The sequence below is a fragment of the Podarcis raffonei genome, chromosome 4, assembly GCF_027172205.1.
Source record: "Podarcis raffonei isolate rPodRaf1 chromosome 4, rPodRaf1.pri, whole genome shotgun sequence".
NCBI classification, from domain to species: Eukaryota; Metazoa; Chordata; class Lepidosauria; order Squamata; family Lacertidae; genus Podarcis; species Podarcis raffonei.
The window spans coordinates 23,715,213-23,736,094 of NC_070605.1; the positions used below are offsets into that span (position 1 = coordinate 23,715,213).

General features: G+C 44.1%; 2 protein-coding genes across 4 annotated transcripts in view; both read right to left on the reverse strand.

Moving 5' to 3' along the window:
- Positions 1-20,882, reverse strand: part of ALKBH8 (alkB homolog 8, tRNA methyltransferase) — a 245,775-nt gene that overhangs the window by 155,776 nt on the left and 69,117 nt on the right. The window lies entirely within an intron of this gene.
- Positions 3,283-20,882, reverse strand: part of SLC35F2 (solute carrier family 35 member F2) — a 54,850-nt gene continuing 37,250 nt past the window's right edge. For 2 of the 3 annotated variants that reach the window (XM_053385752.1, XM_053385750.1), the window contains exons 6-8: positions 20,400-20,452; positions 18,808-18,962; positions 12,156-14,705 (exon numbers count right to left, since the gene is read on the reverse strand). In XM_053385752.1, coding sequence (XP_053241727.1) covers positions 14,457-14,705; positions 18,808-18,962; positions 20,400-20,452 — 457 coding nt within the window. In that variant the 3' untranslated portion in view covers positions 12,156-14,456. Of the gene's footprint in view, positions 3,398-12,155; positions 14,706-18,807; positions 18,963-20,399; positions 20,453-20,882 lie in introns of those variants that run through there. The other variant, XM_053385751.1, reaches the window with a different exon arrangement.

A 20,882-nucleotide genomic window follows, 5' to 3' on the forward strand; every position in this document is an offset into this window, starting at 1 on the left:
TAATTGGGCAGAAGACTCTATCTATATTTTTAATTGTTTGTAACACAGCAGCTTTCTCAAACATGCACACACAGACAAGGCAGGCAGCACCATCTTGGAGCACTGCTAAACTAGAAGCATAGAGTTGAAATACTACACTTTGTTCACTCATTTTTGTCACAGGGCATGCACGCCAAGGCATAACAAAGCCAATGTCTTGTTGAATTTTACAGATACTTCTTTCATCTTTTCTCAGACAGCAGAAAAGGTGGCTTTATTTGAAAGGATGGTGCAATCTCTACAGGTGTAGAACGTTCTCAGTGCTCCTCTCCCATCTTCCTAGGAAGTGAGGTTTTTAACATGCACAGTGGTGTCTCAAGCCAGTAAAGTAAGCCTATCATTACTGTACATAGCTTCATTATAAGTTTTTGGTAGGTACCCCTTTATCACCCCATTTATTTTTAAATCAGTATTTTGTTTAGTGAGGAAAACTTTTCTGGCTTTTTTACATTACACCATTACATTACATTTACACACACACACACACACACACACACACACACACACACTGCTTTTTTCTGGGGGGACGCAGGGGTACACATACCCCTAAACATTTTGTGAATCTAAGTTTGGCCTCATTGAGAGCCAGTGTGGTGTAGTGGTTAAGAACGGTAGACTCGTAATCTGGGGAACCGGGTTCACGTCTCTGCTCCTCCACATGCAGCTGCTGGGTGACCTTGGGCCAGTCACACTTCTCTGAAGTCTCTCAGCCCCACTCACCTCACAGAGTGTTTGTTGTGGGGGAGGAAGGGAAAGGAAAATGTTAGCTGCTTTGAAACTCCTTCGGGTAGTGATAAAGTGGAATATCAAATCCAAACTCTTCTTCTTCTTCTCATTGAAGGGCAGTATTTCAATATGAGTAGGAAAATGAGAGTACCCCTAAACATTTCTTTAGATAAAAAAGCACTGTATGTATATCACATTAGTGCTTAGATGAAAAGGTGTAATCGCACTAATAATTTATTATATTAAAAAGAAAAGCATTGCCACCTTTTCAGTCACTGCCATTTCCAGCAACATGGTTGTTTTAGTGATTAAACACGTCAAATCTACACACGTGTTACTTTTTTTTGTTTTCATTTCATAGGCATAATTACACTTAACCACACTTAAATAAATAGGTACTTTAACCCTACTTAAAAGATAAATATATAATTTTAAAAATAACTCGGGGGAGGGGGGAGAAGATTTTTTAAAAAGACCTCTCAGGTGAATTGGGCCTTTTGCTCTCAAATCTACAAGAGCCAAGTGACGCTCACTGGTGTGGAGGTAATATAGTGAGATGAATGCATGTGCCAAGTCAACAGACAGGGAGTAGGAGGCGGGGGCGGATGATGAGAAAAAGGATGATGGGGTAGAGCTGTGGGGTTACATAGGAGGAGGAGGAGGAAGAGAGGGGGAAGACGGAGAGAGTGAGCCACCTCAGCTGGTGGCAACCTTGTAAGATTCACTTTGGTGACTCACACGTATGCCCATTTCCAAAAGTGACCATCCAGAATCGTTGGGAAACTTGCAAGGAGAGACCCAGTAGTGATCCTTTGGTGTTTGTTCCTAGCATCTGTTACTTTTTTATATAAAAAAAGGCATTTCAGCCACACTGGAAATGATTGAATAAAATGACTGATATTCTGATAATATTGTAGAATGCCTAGTTTAGATTCTTAGTATTTTTAAATACAAAACAAATGTATTTCTGACTGATTGTAGATCAGCAATGTAGGGTTACCATAATAACTTTGTCAAGTGCTTTGAATTGATTGTGTTTGTATATTTGCCAGGCAGAAGAGAACATTGCGAACTCTGCCGCACTCCTGATGAGAATGGACGCGTTTGTCCTGAACTTCATGCCACGTAGCACTAACATGTGTAATATGAGTAAAGGTCAGCATTAAAATAGCCATTAACTTGTTTCCTTCTTCAAATTCCAGGAGCAATGCAAACACAGAGAGATGCAATCTTTTAAATTCATTTCAGCCACATACGAGAAATTCATATTTTAATATGTGCAGCTTTGCGTTAGAGCGAGACAAGGCACCCTGTTTAATAAACCCATCTCTGAGCTAGAAAACATAAATCAGATTAATCTAAAAGGCTTGCCAAGAAACTGCCAAGGACCCCATCCCTCAGGGCCTATCGGGTTTATCAGCATTCACTTATTTTGATGGCCTTTTATTTACACATGATATAAATCTAAGAGAGGCCGCAGATACTTTGAAGGATAAGATTTGAATTTTAAATCATCTCCTACTGGAGGCAGGAGAGATGGGGAAGAGTAGATGCTAGCTCTTTTGAAGTGCAGAGAAGTGCATAGCAGAAGACACAATTATTTTGGTTTAGGATGATGCTGATTACTAGGGATGTTACTTCCAAGGAAGCTGAATGTTGGAAGATTCAGAACTGAAAATAAAAAGTACTTCTCCACACAGCACATAGTGCCTTCTTGCGAGTGGCACCCACATTAGAAAATTTCCTCCCCAGGGAATTTTGTCAAGTCAATTATATTGTAATATTCTGAGCAGGGAAGACCCTGCTCCTTATGCCCGTCTGTCAGATGTCGTGTAACTTAGGGCTACCAGATGTCCCTTGTTCCCGGGAACAGACCCCAGATTTGCAAATCTGTCGCCAGACAAATTCCGTCCCCAGAATGTCCCCAGATTTGCAAATCTGAACCAGGGATGTCCGCGCTACAGATTTCCTGCCCCCTGCCCCCTTCCCCCCTTTGTTCTGACTGATCGGGGGGGGGCTCGGGAGTCGTGGGCAGGTGGCTGTTGCCCAGTTTTTAAAAAACTCTGCGCATTTATGTTTCACAGGGTGTGAAAGAAGGGCTTTGCACCTTTATACAATATGCATGTGTGCTTGGGTCCAGGGTCTTTTGCCTCACCATCCCCACTACAGACTCCCTGTTGCTACTCAGCCTTATTTTAAAAAAAAAAAAAGTCCCCAGGTTCATTGAAAAAAATCTGGTAACCAACTATGTATTATGTTTTCATACCAAGTATGCGGAGGGAGGGCTAAAGACAGCAGCTTTATGGAATACCTTAAGAACTCCTTAATTTAAGAGTTCTGGGACTCCTCTTAACATCAGGTTTCTTAGCAGTGGCATTTAGTTTCACCCACCACTAAACCTGTTGAATATTTATAAGGGTCCTGTAGTTCCTCGCTTAAAGCCCACTTACTCGGCTGCCCCTTCCTTGTGAATACGTCCCTTTTGGAATCTCTGGTGCTGTCTCTCCTGTTGTTTTCGAAGTCATGTGGGTCTTCCCCACCCAGTGGGCATCTTGCTTGGGAAAAGGACTGTGATTGAACAGAAAAGAACCACACTCGCTCCCTAGCAGGATGGGATCTTCTTGGCATCCATCTGTTGAGAGAGAGAGAATGGAGTGTGCCTCCAGGCGTGAAGTCAAACCGCTGTGTTAGCAGCACCAAAGTGACCACCCTGGGGGTTGGGGACAAGCCTGGGCAGTGTGTATGGAGGTTCTGGGCTGCCCAGATGACAAGACCTCCTCCTTGGCTTCACTGATGTGGTCCAAAGGAGAGCAACACAATACGCTTGGTTCCAGCTTGGCTGCAGGAGTTGCCAGGAAGCGGCGTACAAGGTGTCGCCCAGCCAGTTCAGATTAGTGTGATTTGTTGCTTCTTCACCTTTTCTTCTCTCAAAGATAACCCACAAGGCAATGGAGGTTTAGGGTCAGAGTTTTCCTTCTCCTAGATGGGCTACCTTCCCAGGTGGACGAGCCCCATCTACCCCTCAGTTCCCTCTACAGCATGTGCAGAAACCGCCTGTTGGAGAGAGACTGGCAACTCTCCCAGACTCCCGGCTTGTTTACTGGTGACCTCCCTGGCTGCAATCCCCGCAATTCCAGGATAGGTCTCGATAGGCGACATTTCCCAGCGTGGGTAAATGCACACCCCCTCCTTCCTTGCTTCCCTAGCAGGGAAAGGAGATAGTCTATTTACATCTCTTTATTTCTGACTTTGCAGCACTACACAAAACATGTCCGATCAGTTCAGACTTCAGCAAGCAAGTGCGAAGACTTCCTTTACAAACACAACAGGAAGGTCTCATATTACACACTGAGCAAATTCCGGTGAATTGCCCTGTGAACCGACTGTAACATTGCTTCCCACAGTCAGCCCCATCATGTGATGTTTTCACCGAGCTGGTTTGCAGCTGCGTTGCATTCATATCGTAACATCGCCTTCTTGGCTGTTGGACCCACTATTGGTCTCATCCGCTCAATTTGCCAGAACTTGTCTTCACTTGCAGGGGAAGTCCCTAATTCACCAAGGGTTTGGGCCCCATCAGCTACCCTCACCTGGTTAGGCAGCCAGTCAATGCTGTTCCCAGTATGTTGCTACTATCGCATGTCAACAGCTTCTGGGACCAAAGGGGGACAAACTACCCCAAGAGTACAATGCGTCCTCCACCAGAGGTACTACTACTCCCCTAACATCCCATACACCCCAGCTGGGGATCACACCACAGGGAAAAAGAATGCACACCTCTGCAGGGACAAGGTGTCTTCTTTACAAAGAATGGCACTGGACTTCAGGGAGCATAGACTTGTAATTTTTCTTTTTATTTGTAAAGGTCAGAAGAAAAACAGAGTGTAAGTGAAGCATTAGCCGACACCATAAAAATATCATCTCACTAGCTCTAGAATGATTTGTCATTGTTAGGTAAAGCAGAATTGTCAGCCAGGACAGTCACAGGTCTGTGGCATGTTTATGTTGACACAATGCATCTGCGGTACTTCCGTCCCATGATTTTATCTGAGAAGATGGACTGCCAAGTCTGGTTAATTTAAGAACCTTAGTGAACTCCATTATTACAGTGGATTTTTAAATACAAGGCAGTGCAGTCCTGTGCACATTTACTTAGAAACAAGTACCACTTGGTCCAATGGTGCTTACTCCCAGGTAAGTATGCTTTAATGTGTTAGTACCATGTGGAGAGTCACTCTTGCACTACAGTGCAACAAAAAATGGGCGAAAGATAAACAAGAACGTTTGTGGTATCCAGTGTGACAGGATTTCACCAAGAGGCTTATGGGACAAGCACCAATTGGATATGAACCAGGATGCGAACTGGATTTGAAGCACGACCAAAGCTTTTGCAGGCCCAAACAATATTGGAAGCAGGATGGTAGTGATAGAAATCTGTTTGGGAACAATCCTAACCCCTGGTGTATCTGCTCAAGGTTAAAAGGTAAAGGGACCTCTGACCATTACGTCCAGTAGTGGCTGACTCTGGGATTGCGGCGCTCATCTCGCTTTATTGGCCGAGGGAGCCGGCATACAGCTTCCGGGTCATGTGGCCAGCATGACTAAGCCGCTTCTGGCGAACCAGAGCAGCTCACAGAAACGCCGTTTACCTTCCCGCCGGAGTGGTACCTATTTATCTACTTGCACTTTGACATGCTTTTTGAACTGCTAGGTTGGCAGGAGCAGGGACCGAACAACGGGAGCTCACCCCATCGCGGGGATTCGAACCACCGACCTTCTGATCGGCAAGTCCTAGGTTCTGTGGTTTAACCCACAGCGCCACCCGCGTCCCTTCTGCTCAAGGTTAGGGTTTGGCAGAAATGGCCCTCCACTCTAAGGAGGTTTCCACAGCCATGGAAGTCCCTGCTTTAGACTCATGGAATTGTAGAGCTGGAAGGGACCCTGGGGGTCATCTAGTCCAACCCCCTGCAATGCAGGGATCTTTTGCCCAATGTGGGGCTTGAACCCAAGACCCTGTCTGCCAAAGTTATGGGCTGTTGTGAAGCTATTGCCAACAGTTTTTAATGGGGGTGGACAACAGCAAAATATTCAGAAATAATGATCCTTCTGGATTGTGTCAAAGGTCAAGTGAGAAAAGTACATATAGTGTTGGTGATTTATTTTGTTAGCTACTGCACAGTCTTTCTCATGAAAGCTTGGGCTACATATATAGATGGAATGTGAGCACAATCCCATGTATATACAGTGGTACCTCGGGTTAAGTACTTAATTCGTTCCGGAGGTCCGTACTTAACCTGAAACTGTTCTTAACCTGAAGCACCACTTTAGCTAATGGGGCCTCCCACTGCTGCCGCGCCGCCGGAGCACGATTTCTATTCTCATCCTGAAGCAAAGTTCTTAACCTGAAGCACTATTTCTGGGTTAGCGGAGTCTGTAACCTGAAGCGTATGTAACCTGAAGCGTATGTAACCTGAAGCGCATGTAATCCGAGGTACCACTGTAAATATATACAGATCTATTTTATTTTTTTAAGACTGTGAAGAACAGGTCAATTTACATTTATGAAAATTTGAAAAATGTAGAGCTTTATGCTTTTATACATTTATGAGAAGGAAAAACTTAACAGTTTAAAAACTAGACTCCATTCATACAACGTTGTTGTTGTTTAGTCGTTTAGTCGTGTCCGACTCTTCGTGACCCCATGGACCAGAGCACGCCAGGCACTCCTGTCTTCTACTGCCTCCCACAGTCTGGTCAGACTCATGTTTGTAGCTTCGAGAACACTGTCTAACCATCTCATCCTCTGTCGTCCCCTTCTCCTTGTGCCCTCCATCTTTCCCAACATCAGGGTCTTTTCCAGGGAGTCTTCTCTTCTCATGAGGTGGCCAAAGTACTGGAGCCTCAGCTTCACGATCTGTCCTTCCAGTGAGCACTCAGGGCTGATTTCCTTAAGAATGGATGTGTTTGATCTTCTTGCAGTCCATGTGACTCTCAAGAGTCTCCTCCAGCACCATAATTCAAAAGCATCAATTCTTCGGCAATCAGCCTTCTTTATGATCCAGCTCTCACTTCCATACATCACTACTGCACTACTGGGAAAACCATGGCTTTAACTATACGGACCTTTGTTGGCAAGGTGATGTCTCTGCTTTTTAAGATGCTGTCTAGGTTTGCCATCGCCTTTCTCCCAAGGAGAAGGCGTCTTTTAATTTCGTGACTGCTGTCACAATCTGCAGTGATCAGGGAGCCCAAGAAAGTAAAATCTTTCACTGCCTCCATTTCTTCCCCTTCTATTTGCCAGGAGGTGATGGGACCAGTGGCCATGATCTTCGTTTTTTTGATGTTGAGCTTCAGACCATACTTTGCGCTCTCCTCTTTCACCCTCATTAAAAAAAAATGAGAGTGAAAGAGGAGAGTGCAAAATATGGTCTGAAGCTCAACATCAAAAAAACAAAAACAAAGATCATGGCCACTGGTCCCATCACCTCCCATTCATACAAGACTGGAATCAATTCAGATCTGGTTCATTTGTTGCATTAGAAGTGATGTAATATTTGAGTTGACTGGGCCATTCTGGGATTTATCATTTCCATTTTTAATATCTGAAATCTGCAATAAAATATTTTGAAATGGTGAGCAACTAACACTTTGACACTGTTGCTGCTGCTTTTAGCTTTATTATTATTTTACACTCAGGACTTTTAACAAAGCTCCTAACTCAGGGGAGACCATTCCACTGGAATGTGCCCAACATCAATTAAACCCATTGCAGCTGTATTTCACGCAGTAGCAATAAAAGTTCTAATGGCTTCAGAAGTGAATGCTGATGGAACTGTGAGCTACTGTACATTGCATGGTAAAGATAAAGTTCATTTTATAAATTGATTCATAAACTGCTGGGATAGCTTCAAAATACATAATAAATTATGTTTATTACAGAATCCCATCAATAAGATTGCATGTTTGAGAATCAGGGACGATGCAGGGATCATGAGCTATGTGTAGTAGCAGTTCGGAACTGGCAAGACCCTTGTTTTTGCAGCATTCTGCAGGAATCCAAGCTTCAACAAAATCCATGGGTATTCAAGGTTTCTCCAGCTAGACACACCTCTGGCAAGAAGTGTCTCAATATGGACCTGCTCAATCAGGCCACTGGCCCATCTAGTCCAGCATCCTGTTCTCACAGTAGTCAGCTGAATGCCTTTGAGATGCAGTTTCCAGAAACTGGTATTCAGAAGCATACTGCCTCCAACAGAGGCAGTACAACACAGCCAGAATGGCTGCTAGCCATTCATTCTCCATGAATATGTCTAACCCCCTTCTAAAGCCTTCCAAGGTGGTGACCATCACTATCTCTGCGAAAGTACAGTGTGGGGCTGTTTAAAAGCCCTTTTGCAAACAGCCCACCCCAGCTTGCAACCTGCCTCTGCTGCCCACCCACATAGGCTTCTGAGAACTGTGAGCAGCAGCAATCTGAGGCTGTCTCAGCCCAACTTGATTACACCCTGGTTCCACCCAAATTGGCCCAAATCGGGTCAGATGTTAAAGAAATCCAGTACTTAATGACGGTAATTGACTCATACATCATCGTGCGTTTGCTCCATAATGATCCAGAGCAAGTCACAATGAAAAACAATGCCGGGTCCTCCAAAATAACAATCAGATTCATCCAGCATTATTTACTGAAGGCAAATTAGCATAAGTCATAAATCCAACTCTTTCAGATTGGCATCTCCTTAAGAATCCAGTTGCAGCAAAACCTTAACTTAATAAGACTAAAACTTAGCACCTAAGCATACTGTGTACAGATCACCAGACAGGAACAAGATAGAGAGAACCAAGAAGGAAAGGGAGAAAGTGAGACCAGGCTCCTTCTGGCCTGTCATTATAGGCAGCATGACCTTGAGAGAGAGAACTGGGCCAGCGTAAACAGCTGCAATCAGCTTCTCTGAAGAAATAACCCAAACATCAGGAACCTTCTGCTTGTTTCCAAGCAGAACGGAAACTTACCTACTTGTTAGTTAGAAACCTCCGGTTTATATCACAAAGAGAAAGTTCCAGAATCTTCTTGAATCAATAGATTTCTACAATTTAAACCAATACTTTCTGTACTTCAAAAATACAAACCATGACAGTTTTGCTGTTTTGTTTTACTTATTTACTTGTTTTTATCCTGTATTTTCCTGCCAACCTAGCATTTCGAAAGCACATCAAAGTGCAAGTAGATAAATAGGTACCGCTCTGGCGGGAAGGCAAATGGCGTTTCCGTGCACTGCTCTGGTTCGCCAGAAGCGGCTTAGTCATGCTGGCCACATGACCCAGAAGCTGTACGCCAGCTCCCTCGGCCAATAAAGCGAGATGAGCGCCACAACCCCAGAGTCGGTCACGACTGGACCTAATGGTCAGGGGTCCCTTTAGCTTTACCTATCCTGTATTTTAGGGACACGAGTTAAAACACAGAGCCTAGGACTTGCCGATCAGAAGGTCAGTGGTTCATTTGAAATATTTGTTTGTTGGTGTTGGTGTATGTGAAATGAAAACTTACCGTATTTTTCGTCCTATAGGACGCACTTTTCCCCCTCCAGAAATGAAGGGGAAATGTGTGTGCGTCCTATGGGGCGAATGCAGGCTTCGCGGACCTCTCCGCAAGCAGCGGGAGCGCTCCCACGGCTTGCAGAGAGCTGCCTGTTTGGGGGCTGGGGTCGGGGGAAGCTCGGGCCTCCCCTGCCCCAGCCCCGCGCCTGGGGGGGAAAATAATTTTTTCCCCTTTATTTCCCCCCCCCAAAAAAAACTAGGTGCGCCTTATGGGACGGTGCGTCCTATAGGGCGAAAAATACGGTAATAAAAAGCCTATTTTTAAAAAAAACACAGGTCGGCGGTTCAAATCCCCGCGATGGGGTGAGCTCCTGTTGCTCGGTCCCTGCTCCTGCCAACCTAGCAGTTTGAAAGCATGTCAAAGTGCAAGTAGATAAATAGGTACCGCTCCGGCGGGAAGGTAAACGGCGTTTCCGTCTGCTGTTCTGGTTCGCCAGAAGCGGCTTAGTCATGCTGGCCACATGACCTGGAAGCTATACGCCGGCTCCCTCGGCCAATAAAGCAAGATGAGCGCCGCAACCCCAGAGTCAGTCATGACTGGAACCTAATGGTCAAGGGTCCCTTTACCTTTATCCTGTATTTTATTCCATGAACTGCCCTGAGATCATATGATGAAGGGTGGTATACAAATCACATACATACATACCTTTTGTGGGAGTGTATTCCATCTGGGAAACCAGCCAGATGGGCAAAGTATAAATAATAAAATTATTAAAACTATTATTATAACTATTTGCTGTGTGAAAAATACCTCCTTCTGTGTGTCCAGAAATTTCCAACATTCAGTTTCCTTGGAAGTAATATTCCCAAGCATCATCATATATCTTGTACTGTGCTCTTCTCTGCACTTTTGAGTTCTACTGCTTATGAGAGTGGTAGAAATACTTTTCTCTATCTGGTTTCTCCACAGCGTAATTTTATAGACCTCTGCCATGTCTCCTCTTACTCACATTTTCTCTAAAACACCCAAAATGTTGCAACCTTTCCTCATAGGGGAGCTGCCTAATTGATTGATGGGAATTTGCAGCCGCAAGTGTGTTAATGGGCACTAGGTCAGGTGACTTATTTAAGAGAGGGTTGAACAAATCCAGGGCAAATCAACAACTGCCAGTTATGTCTAAATGGAACCTCTAATTCCAACACAGCCAATACAACTTCGGGTACCAACTGCTACAGAGCAAATTTTCTGCTTGAAGGCTTCCCAGAGGCATCTGTTTGGTGGCTACAGGAAACAGGATGCTACCTTTGGTCAGATCCAGCAGGGCTCTCCTTCTGTTATTTTCTTAAAGGCAGAAACATACAATCAATTTAATTGCATGAAAATGCTCTTCCTGGACCGTACCACTTCAGATTACAGGAGAGATATGCGTGTCATACTTTTTTTTGTAAGCCTATATATATCCATATGGCAGATAAGTTGCCATCTGTGGTCTTCTTCACTGATAAATAATAATAAAAATAATATGCTTTTATACATGCAAGGTGTTCCTTTTATAAAAAAAAATCCTACAGGAAGTCAAAGATGCAATTTCACCTCCCTGCAGTTTCAAGTGGAAGAGTCCAGCAAGAAAGAGAGGCACCTGCTGTTCTTATAGCTCAACTGAGAGGCTGTGGCATATGAGAAATTGGGCAGGTTTCCCATGAAAAGTCTTTACCTGGAATCTACCCAGCACACGCAGTTTCCCATTTCAGTTATTAAGCGTTGCATCCAGAATGTACAGAAGGGACAACTGCACCTGAACCCAGCCTAATTATCTCAGGAAATGTCTCTACAGCAAAGCTGGACTTGCCTTGCTTTGCTACAGCTCATGTTTACCTTTCCAGCTGAGCAAACGCACACCCTCTCCTGACAACCAGGCACTTTGCTAAGGGGAAATGGTTCTCTGAGTGCCATCTTGTGGCCAGAAGATACTCTTACAAAATACTGAGCACCCATCTAACGTGTACCGTATTTTTTGCTCTATAAGACCCACTTTTTCCCTCCTTAAAAATAAGGAGAAATGTGTGTGCGTCTTATGGAGCGAATGCAGGCTGCGCAGCTATCCCAGAAGCCAGAACAGCAAGAGGGATTGCTGCTTTCACTGCGCAGCGATCCCTCTTGCTGTTCTGGCTTCTGAGATTCAGAATATATTTTTTTCTTGCTTTCCTCCTCCAAAAACTAGGTGCGTCTTGTGGTCTGGTCCACCTTATAGAGCGAAAAATACGGTAATTTCGGGCTCGACTCCACATTAAGGCACACTTTTTAGTTTCGACAACTTTTGCAGAGCATGTTTCTGGAAGGGCAAAGGAAAGTATTCACTAGTGACACACAACAGGGATGGGGCAACTCAGCCAGATGGGTGGGATATGAATAAATAAATAAAAATATTACCATTATTATTATAAGGAACCTAAGCCCCTCCAGATATTGTTACGACTCCAACTCCCCTCAGTACCAGCCAGCATGGCAAATGATAAGGGATGATGAGAGCTGTAGCCCAAAATTTGGAGGGCCAGAGTTTCCCCACGCATGACAGGCAAGCACAAATTCTGAATTACAAGCTCACCGAAGAGGGGAGCAACCATAACTGATTTCTTTGTGTATTTCTGATGCACTGGTGGAGTGTATTCTTGTGAATTTGCTTGGATACCTTTTGATATATTGTAAGGCAAAGAGAGGGCCAGGAAGCTCAAAATCGTTCTCTCTGGGCTTAATCTACCTCACAAGGTTGTTGTGACTTATAAAGGGGGGACACCATTAAGTGCTCTTTTGAGGAAGGGTGGAATAGAAATGTAATAAAAAGGCCAGCCAGAGATATACTGAACATCTATTTATTTTCCATCCTTTAAACAAAACTTTAATATGAATTCCATTTCCATTTTAAACATGCTGCCATGGAACTGTACAAAAAGGGATCCAAAATCATCTCACTGTTTAATAAACAGCATAAATCTGTATATAATATATTGATACTTTGCGGGGGGGGGACACCCATGTATATCAAAAGAGCAGGGTTACACTGTGGTCCTAAACAAGTTGAACTGAGAGGCTAACTGAATTCAAATGGCACTTAATACTTAATAATGGCTAGGAGGAGTGCAGCTCAAAAAGGAGAATAGCAGCCCTGGCACAAACTCCTCTGAATTAATAGTTTCAATGCAGCAGATTTCAGCCCTAAATATTTAGTTGATGAAATGAGCAACTCTCCTCAGATTCTAGTCAAACTGGGATAATAACCATCTCAATAAGGACCCAGCCTAAAAAGCAACTTTATCACAGTGTTGTAGGATCAGCTTCCAGTATTATTATTCAACGGCGTTGGGCTTGAACTATTGTTCAAAAGCTATTTATAACAATAATATTATGGCACAGCTGGAGAAACATTAGCACTGATCCAGAAAAAGCAAGGTAACACCCACAAACAGAAGAGAGTGCTGTTGCAGAGAAGTTAAGTTGGGGAGAGAATGAACACCATTATCCAGGAACTGGGAGTATCACATGTCACCAAACACCTGCTGTCAGCTCCATTAGAGCCAATCGTTGATGGTGATGGGGAACATGGGGACGAGACCTCTGCCCTCAGTCCTGGTACCCCCTTCCTCTTAACAACTGGTGTCAGAGCTGATGATCTGATGCAGGCACATGGCTTTCTGTTGAACAGCACTGGAGGGTGTGAAAAAGCTGCCAATACTACAGTGCTGATCCAAACCTTTAGGCACAACACGTAGACCAGTTGAATACTTTAAACAGGACCAGTAAGTTGTTCGACTGGGAAGGGAAAGCAAGAAGGCCTAAATCAAATACCTTCTCCCCGGAAGTATTCAACCTGTTTTTCCTAGAGCTGGCAGCTGGATTGGATTTGGAAACGATGGACACAGTTTTGGGCCTGTGGCTCATCCAAGTAGGGATACACGCATAGAGATCTGTGCATCCTAATCTCTCGCTGGATAGGGGCCCAAATATTGATTATGCTTCGACAATATACATGGTTACAAAATGTGCATAGGTCATGTACAATTGGTCCTGAAAGCATATCTTATAGCTGCAGAGGTGTACACCATTAGGCAAATTGTCAGTGAATAGATATATAGATATATATATATATGGCTCGATACATTATTTATTGTGGCGAAAAAGACCACCTTCACATTTCCAAAAAGCTGATTTACACACAGGGGATTTTGCGTTCCTCAAACTTAAAGCACACCAAGTGTTTACCTGCTGAGCTCTCTGCCACCAGGAGGGGCGTGGTCTACTCTAAAGTATATCTGAGATCCAAAAGGACGAGACAATTTAATGAAGACAGAAACAGCGCCAATAGGGAGGCAGGCTCAGTGCATCCTTTAATTCAGATGGGTTCATCCCAGGTTGCTTCAATCAGCATCCATTGCCGGTGCAACCAAGTGCAATTTCCCAGTCTCCAAGTGTTAAGGTTCAATTAAATTATTGCAAAGATGATGAACAAACTCTGAATTTAACTGTGTAGGAGTAGGAAATGGTTAACCAATTCAGTTTTTTTTATATATAAAAATGTTTCTTGTCCTCATCGCTTAATATTTAAAGATGGTTTCTGGCCCTCATGGTCTAAAGACAGGGATTCACAGCTCTTCACAGACACCTTTCTGTCTCTCCCTTTACAGTTTCCAGCTTCTCTTTCAGTACTGGCCATCTAACCTGTTTCAAGTCTCTCTTCCCTCTCTTCTCCTTTTGCCAGTCGTGTTCTTGCCAAAAATATTCCACAGTCCTTCAACGTGCAAACCTTGGACATTGGATAAATTACTCAAAATGAGCCATGAGTGCAATTTGGTTTCTTTAGTGTTGATTTCTCTCTCTCTCTCTACAGAGAGCATTGTTAGTCATTCCCTTACTTGTCGCTACCTTTTTACTTCCCTGTCAGCTCCCAGGACAGATCTTCAGAGAACATGACTTGGTACAGGTGGTTCGACTAAGGATCCAGCCCTCGTTATCTCGCGGTGAAATTCTAGACTTTGGCATGACCACAAACTCCACCGTAGGCACCTCTCCAGTTTAATCCAACCTAGCGCAGCATTACATTCATTATATTTTGTTTACTGACATTTCCAAAGTAATTCCAGCAGCTGAGAGGCTGTGCGCTTCACAAGACGGTTAGTTTTGTGTCTAGCGCCTCCTCTGTCTGACTTCCTTCCTTGCTGTGTTGTGTAGGTGAGACGATGGACACATTCAGGTGGTTCTCTTCAATTTTTAAGGCAAGATTGTCAAACCCAGTACTGGATCCCAGAGGCAAGCTACTCGAGACGGCCTCTGCACTGCGGGTCGGCGTTGAGCAATACATGATGAATCCCACCATTATGACAGCAAAGGACAGGATATACAGTGCTGAAAACTGGTAAAATAAGAAAAGAGAGGAAGAATCAGGGCACCTGTATAGACAAATGCCTTGCGGCCACAAAAATCACCTTAAAACTCAATTTTATTTGCCGTGGCTTTGAACTGAGCAGTAATACAGGACTTTTATCTGCTTGGCATTGTTTTCTGCTGCTTTCTACCGTGTTGCCAATTGTTCTAAAGTATTTTTATTGTACGTTTGTATTTCAGAATTGTTTCAATGGTGCCTGTTTATATACTTTTTAAAAATTGCCTTTAGCCTGGACACCTCTTTAAATTGCCTGAGGGTGGCGGGAGGCAGAGGTGTAGTAATAATACTAGTATTAATAATGATTTTATTATTTATATGCCACCCATCTGACTGGGCTGCCAGGCTTCCAAAAAAAATAGTAAAACAGAACCAGGCCACAACATCGCAACACCTTTTCACTTGCACCTTTTCCACTTAACCCAAAAGGCCTGTGAGATTTGGTGGACAGGGAGAGATGGAAAATTATTATCTCTTTATCATAGCTACATTTACCCCCTTTGCTCCCCTGCTCAAACTTACTGCCCACCTGACTGTTCGTCGCTGATGCAATGACCAGTGTCTGAGCCAAGGAAAGGGAGGGCAGGGAGGGAGGTGGGAAGAGGAAAACAAGACCTCTATTTTCAACACTTGGCCCAACCCACTGCTCCCTCAAAACAGGGCATGGCCTCTAGGAGATGAGGAACACATCACCCTTCCCAGGAGGCCCTGTATTCTGTCGACTGCAGAAGACCCTCTTGTTTGTCCAGGTCTTTGGAGAAGGCTGAATGTGGCTGATGGCCGGCTGTTCCTTGTGTGTTGTGCCATGAATTCTGTGTTTTAAATTATTTTATTGATATTATGTTGCATATTTTCAAGGCTATAATTTGGCTCTTTTCTCTGTATGCTGCTCTGGGCTCCTAAGTGTAGGGTGTAAATATGATCAATTATCATCATCATAGCTCCTGGGCGTTATTTTTAAATTAGGGGATACCCCACTGTCAATTTGCTGGTACCAGCCTTTAGCCTTTGCAGAGAAAAGGAGCCATCCTTTGAAGAAAAACTCCACCCAACCTCCTTTTCTCTCTGACTGTAGGAACAAGCAGAGCAGAAGCAGCGCCCAGTTATCTGGGACTTCTGAGATAACGGGCAAGGTCTCCATGGCATATCTGATGTTTCATTGTGTTCTTTTATATTGTGCTGGAAGCTGCCCAGAGTGGCTGGGGCAACTCAGTCAGATGTGAGGAATGTAAGTAATAAATAATGATGATGATGATAATAATAATAATAATAAGGAAATGGCTGTAGTAGCACCACTGCACCAAACCCAAAAGATGGAGGTGGCACTTTATCACCATCCCACCATGTTGTGTAGCATCCAGCTGGAAGCCACCCAAATTAGGGGAGAAGCTAAGGTATCCCTTGCCAAAGTGATTGGCTAATGGATGCTGTGGGAGTCCTGGTCTGGGGCCATAACAACTATTCTTCTTTAGAATCCCAGCCATCTATTAACACAGGAGAATGCAATGCGGGGATTGGGAGGGTAGTGCCCTCTTGCGATTTTGGAGTACAGCTCACATCACGGGCCCCCACATCTAGGGGGCCACATTTTCTCCTGCTAAAAGTAAAAAGATGCACTTCAGGAAACCTACACAAATTTATTCTGTGCTTCTTATGAATGCAGCCGTTTAGAATTAAGCCTGTCTCCCTGTCTCCTTAGGCCTGGCTTCTGTCTCTTGGTCGTGTTAGAGAGTGACAGAGTGCTGAGAAAGTTCTGAGGACTGGATCTTGTAGATTTAGATCCCCATCGCTGCTACCAGAGGTCACAATCGCCATTTGTGCAGAAGGGCACAATGTGCAAAAACAAAATCCTCTTGCTTTTATTATGTGTTTTGACTTTGTTTAATTACGTATTTTCATTTTGCATTTTTATGCTGTGAACGTCCCTGAGATCTTTGGGGGGAAGGACGGTATTCAAATTTAATAAACAAATGAATAAAATAATCCTGTGGGCAGCAGGATTGCTAAAGACCTATAAGGAAACCTAATGCATATTAGTCACACATGTGGGTTCACTGCTCACTGAGGACTTGCCTGCTAGAATGAACCCATCATTCAGTAAATAGAAACACAAGCTGCCCTTATACCACTGGCCCATCTAGCTCAGTATTGCTGACAGTGGCCTCCCGGATGTTTCAGACTCATAGCTATCAACTTACAGATTTGAAAATAAGGGACCAGCAGCCTCGAAAATAAGGGATCAGCAGCCAAAATAAGGGATCGACAATTACTTTGATAAAATACATATTTTGTTGTGTGCAAATGGCTTTAGATACCTATTAGGTCCATAAATTACCATATAGCATATATTCAACACACAAAAACAGCAACGATTTGTTGTTGACAAAGGACAGCTGGACATAGAAAGGTCCCCATTACCTTCAGTAGCTTATTTAAGGGACATCATCAATAAGGGACAGCAGCAGGACATGGCGCTGGGATAAGGGACTGTCCCGCCAAATAAGGGACGTTTGACAGCTATGTTCAGACTACAGTTTCTATCTGCTCCAGCCACCATGGCCAATGATTAGGGAAGATGGGAGTTTTAGCCCAAAATATCTGGCGGCACCAGCTGGGAAAGGCTGGTCTTTGCTACCAGGCAGCCTGTTCTCCAGGGTTTGTGGCACGAGCCTTCCCAGCCCTCCCTGAAAATGTTGGGGTCTAAACCTGGGACCTTATGCATACAAAGCATGTGCTTGCCAGGCAGAGGCATGAAAATTCATCAGCATCATAGAATCACAGAGTTGGAAGGGACCAAGAAGGTAATTTTCTCCAACACCCTGAAATGCAGGAAATCTTTTTGCCCAGCGTGGGGCTCAAACCAGCAACCCTGAGATTAAGAGTCTCATGCTCGACTGACTGAGCTATCCTGCGGGCTGAAGGGCAGGTGACTGACTGAAGCTTTAGAAGTGTGGAAAGTATGCCCTAATCCTCACAGAAACTTATTGGTCTTAGAAGCAAAGGCTGCTACTGGCTGACTTGGCCAGGTCTGAATGTTCCAACACTAATTAACTTAATGCGTTTCCCATGGATTCGCTTGTTTCAGAATGGTTTGCCTTTGCAATTCCATCAAGCAGCTCAGTCCGTGAAGTCAGGGAGGAAAGAGCATGTTAACCATATTGCATGCAATTATTAACCTACATACGCAGCAGACCCAAGTATAATTAACTTTCATCCTGTCATAGATAATTGCATGGTGTACTTTGTCCCTAAATTCACATCTATAGCAAGACTATTAGGGCCAATTAAAGTCATGCCTGCATGTCCATGCCACAATTCTGTAAGAGTGTGGAAAGAAAATGCCATTGTGATATTGAGCACAAAATTCTGCCCCAAAAGTACACTTGTGTGTGTGTGTGTTGTTTTAGAAGCAAGTTCCTAGACCTCATACTTGCAACGATATACTTGAAATAAGTGGGCAATGCCTATTGATATAACATACTGAGGCCCAGCGCCAAGGGCCTTCTGGAAGTTCCCTCGCTGTGAGAAGCCAAGTTACAGGGAACCAGACAGAGGGCCTTCTCGGTAGTGGCGCCGCCCTGTGGAACACCCTCCCACCAGATGTCAAAGAGAAAAATAATTACCAAATTTTTAGAAGACATCTGAAGGCAGCCCTGTTTAGGGCATGTTTAATAGGTTATTGTATTTTAGTTTTTTGTTGGAAGCTTCCCAGAGTGGCTGGGGAAACCCAGCCAGATGGGCGGGGTATAAATAATATATTATTATTATTATTATTATTATTATTATTAGCCAGAGGAGGCACGAGACGAGGTTTCTGTGTTCTGCAAAGATCCTAGTCACTCCCCTCAACTATCACCACCAGGCAAAACAATGCAGATGGCCAGATAAATTATGCAAAGTTAGAGAAATTATGCCAATTGATACCTGTGACAGAATTTTGCTGGGGTGGGTGCAGAATGCTAATTATTTTTAGCACAGAGCACGGACAGCCCTAGTTTAGATGCTAAGCCACAGAAATAATTCTCGAACATAGCTTAGCCCCAAATGTCATTGATCTGAAAAACTTGCTCACCTTGTAGTCGAAGAGAAAGAGCCCAAAGAAGAGGCTGTAGAGGTCAGCGGTCAGAATGCCCAAGTTGACGGATGTAGCGCTGGTTACTTTGATCACGACTGGCATGAAGCTGTACAGTCCGAACATGCACAGTGCAAAGGCCAGGAAGAGCAGCACTGCAAGGCAAGTTAAGGGCTTAACATTTAAGGCACCAAATGCTGCTAATAGCATAAAAGTGGGAAAGAGGAGGACAGTGTATTCTCAGGAGCATTAAACCCGTACAGCTACAGTGAGATAAGATGATAAGAGAGGAGCACTCCATGGTTGGACAAAAGGCCGAACTATGCCAGCATCCCATGCATGGCCAACTAGATGCCTGCTATGGGAAGCCCCAACACAGAAATTAAGAAATTAAGTGTTGGTGCTGACCTTTAAAGCCCTAAATAGCCTCACCCCAGTATACCTGAAGGAGCGTCTCCACCCCCATCATTCAGCCCAGACACTGAGGTCCAGCTCCAAGGGCCTTCTGGCGGTTCCCTCCCTGCGAGAAGTGAGGTTACAGAGAACCAGGCAGAGGGCCTTCTTGGTTGTGGCGCCCACCCTGTGGAACGCCCTCCCATCAGATGTCAAGGAAATGAACTACTATTTGGCTTTTAGAAGACATCTGATGGCAGCTCTGTTTAGGGAAGTTTTTACTGTTTCATCTTTTATTGTGTTTTTAATATTTTGTTGGAAGCCGCCCAGAGTGGCTGGGGAAACCCAGCCAGATGGGCGGGGTATAAATTATTTATTATTATTATTATTATTATTATTATTATTATTATTATTATTACAGTGGTACCTTGGGTTACAGACGCTTCAGGTTACAGACTCCACTAACCCAGAAATAGTACCTTGGGTTAAGAACTTTGCTTCAGGATGAGAACAGAAATCGTGCCCTAGCGGCACAGCAGCAGCGGGATGCCCCATTAGCTAAAGTGGTGCTTCAGGTTAAGAACAGCTTCAGGTTAAGAACAGACCTCCGGAATGAATTAAGTTCTTAACCCGAGGTACCACATTATTATTTAGTAGTAGTAGTAGTAGTAGTAGTAGTAGTAGTAGTAATAGTTCCCTTCTACTCTTGTTATTATTCGGCAACTACTATTCAGAGAGGTACATTGGCTCTGAATCTCCAAGTTCTGGGCAGGCCATTGTGACAAATGGCCACTGATACACTTAGCCTCTCTGAACCGTGCTCTCTTTATGTCTGTTGTGTCAATCAAACTGACAGGATGATTCCAAGTTCTAGGATTATGGAACAAGGAATGGGGAGGATGGAAGGTTACCTCTATCCAGTTCCTCCAAACATGATTTTATACGTGCATCATGATTCCTTACCCCACACCCCAAGTTGCCGATTTCCTTAACCAAAAAAGCTCCTTACAAGACACCCACACAGCTTTTGGAAGTGAATAGGAGAACCTGGGGCCTCTTTTACTAATTACAAGTATCGCCCTATTAGGGGTTGACCAGGGTCTGAGCAGCTTTCCAGGAGCAGCATGGAGTCCCACCCCCACAGCTACATGCAAAGCAATTGCAAGGTTATTTGCTTCGGTGTTTCAGAGCACACATACCGACTTTCCAGTTCCACTGAATAGAAGCAATGTCTTTATGTTCCACAATGGCTCTACAGGGAAGGTGGGAGAAAGAGGAGGAAAGAAAAACACCAGCATTAAAATATGGGGGTGTGGTTTTCATAACGATCAACAGTTAATTGTAACAGGCATTTAGGTTATGGATCAATCCTATGAAGGCTTTCTTTGAAGCAAGCCCCCCTGAATTAGGGAGACTTACTCCTAAGGCAGTGGGCATTGGATTACAGTCTCTGTGGACAACACACACAAGAGTAAACTTCTGGCACCTTAAATGATGGAGAGGTTTATTAGGGTGCAGGTGAGGTGCAACACAATGTTGCTCCTTGTTCGTTATTTCAGCAACTCTATTCCATTCCCCTGGGCCTAGCGTCAGAATTTCATGGCTACTGACCACACTGGACTGATTTGGGGCTTCTTCCCACTTTGGGTTTTTCCCCTAATGGTTTTTGGTACTTCTGCAAA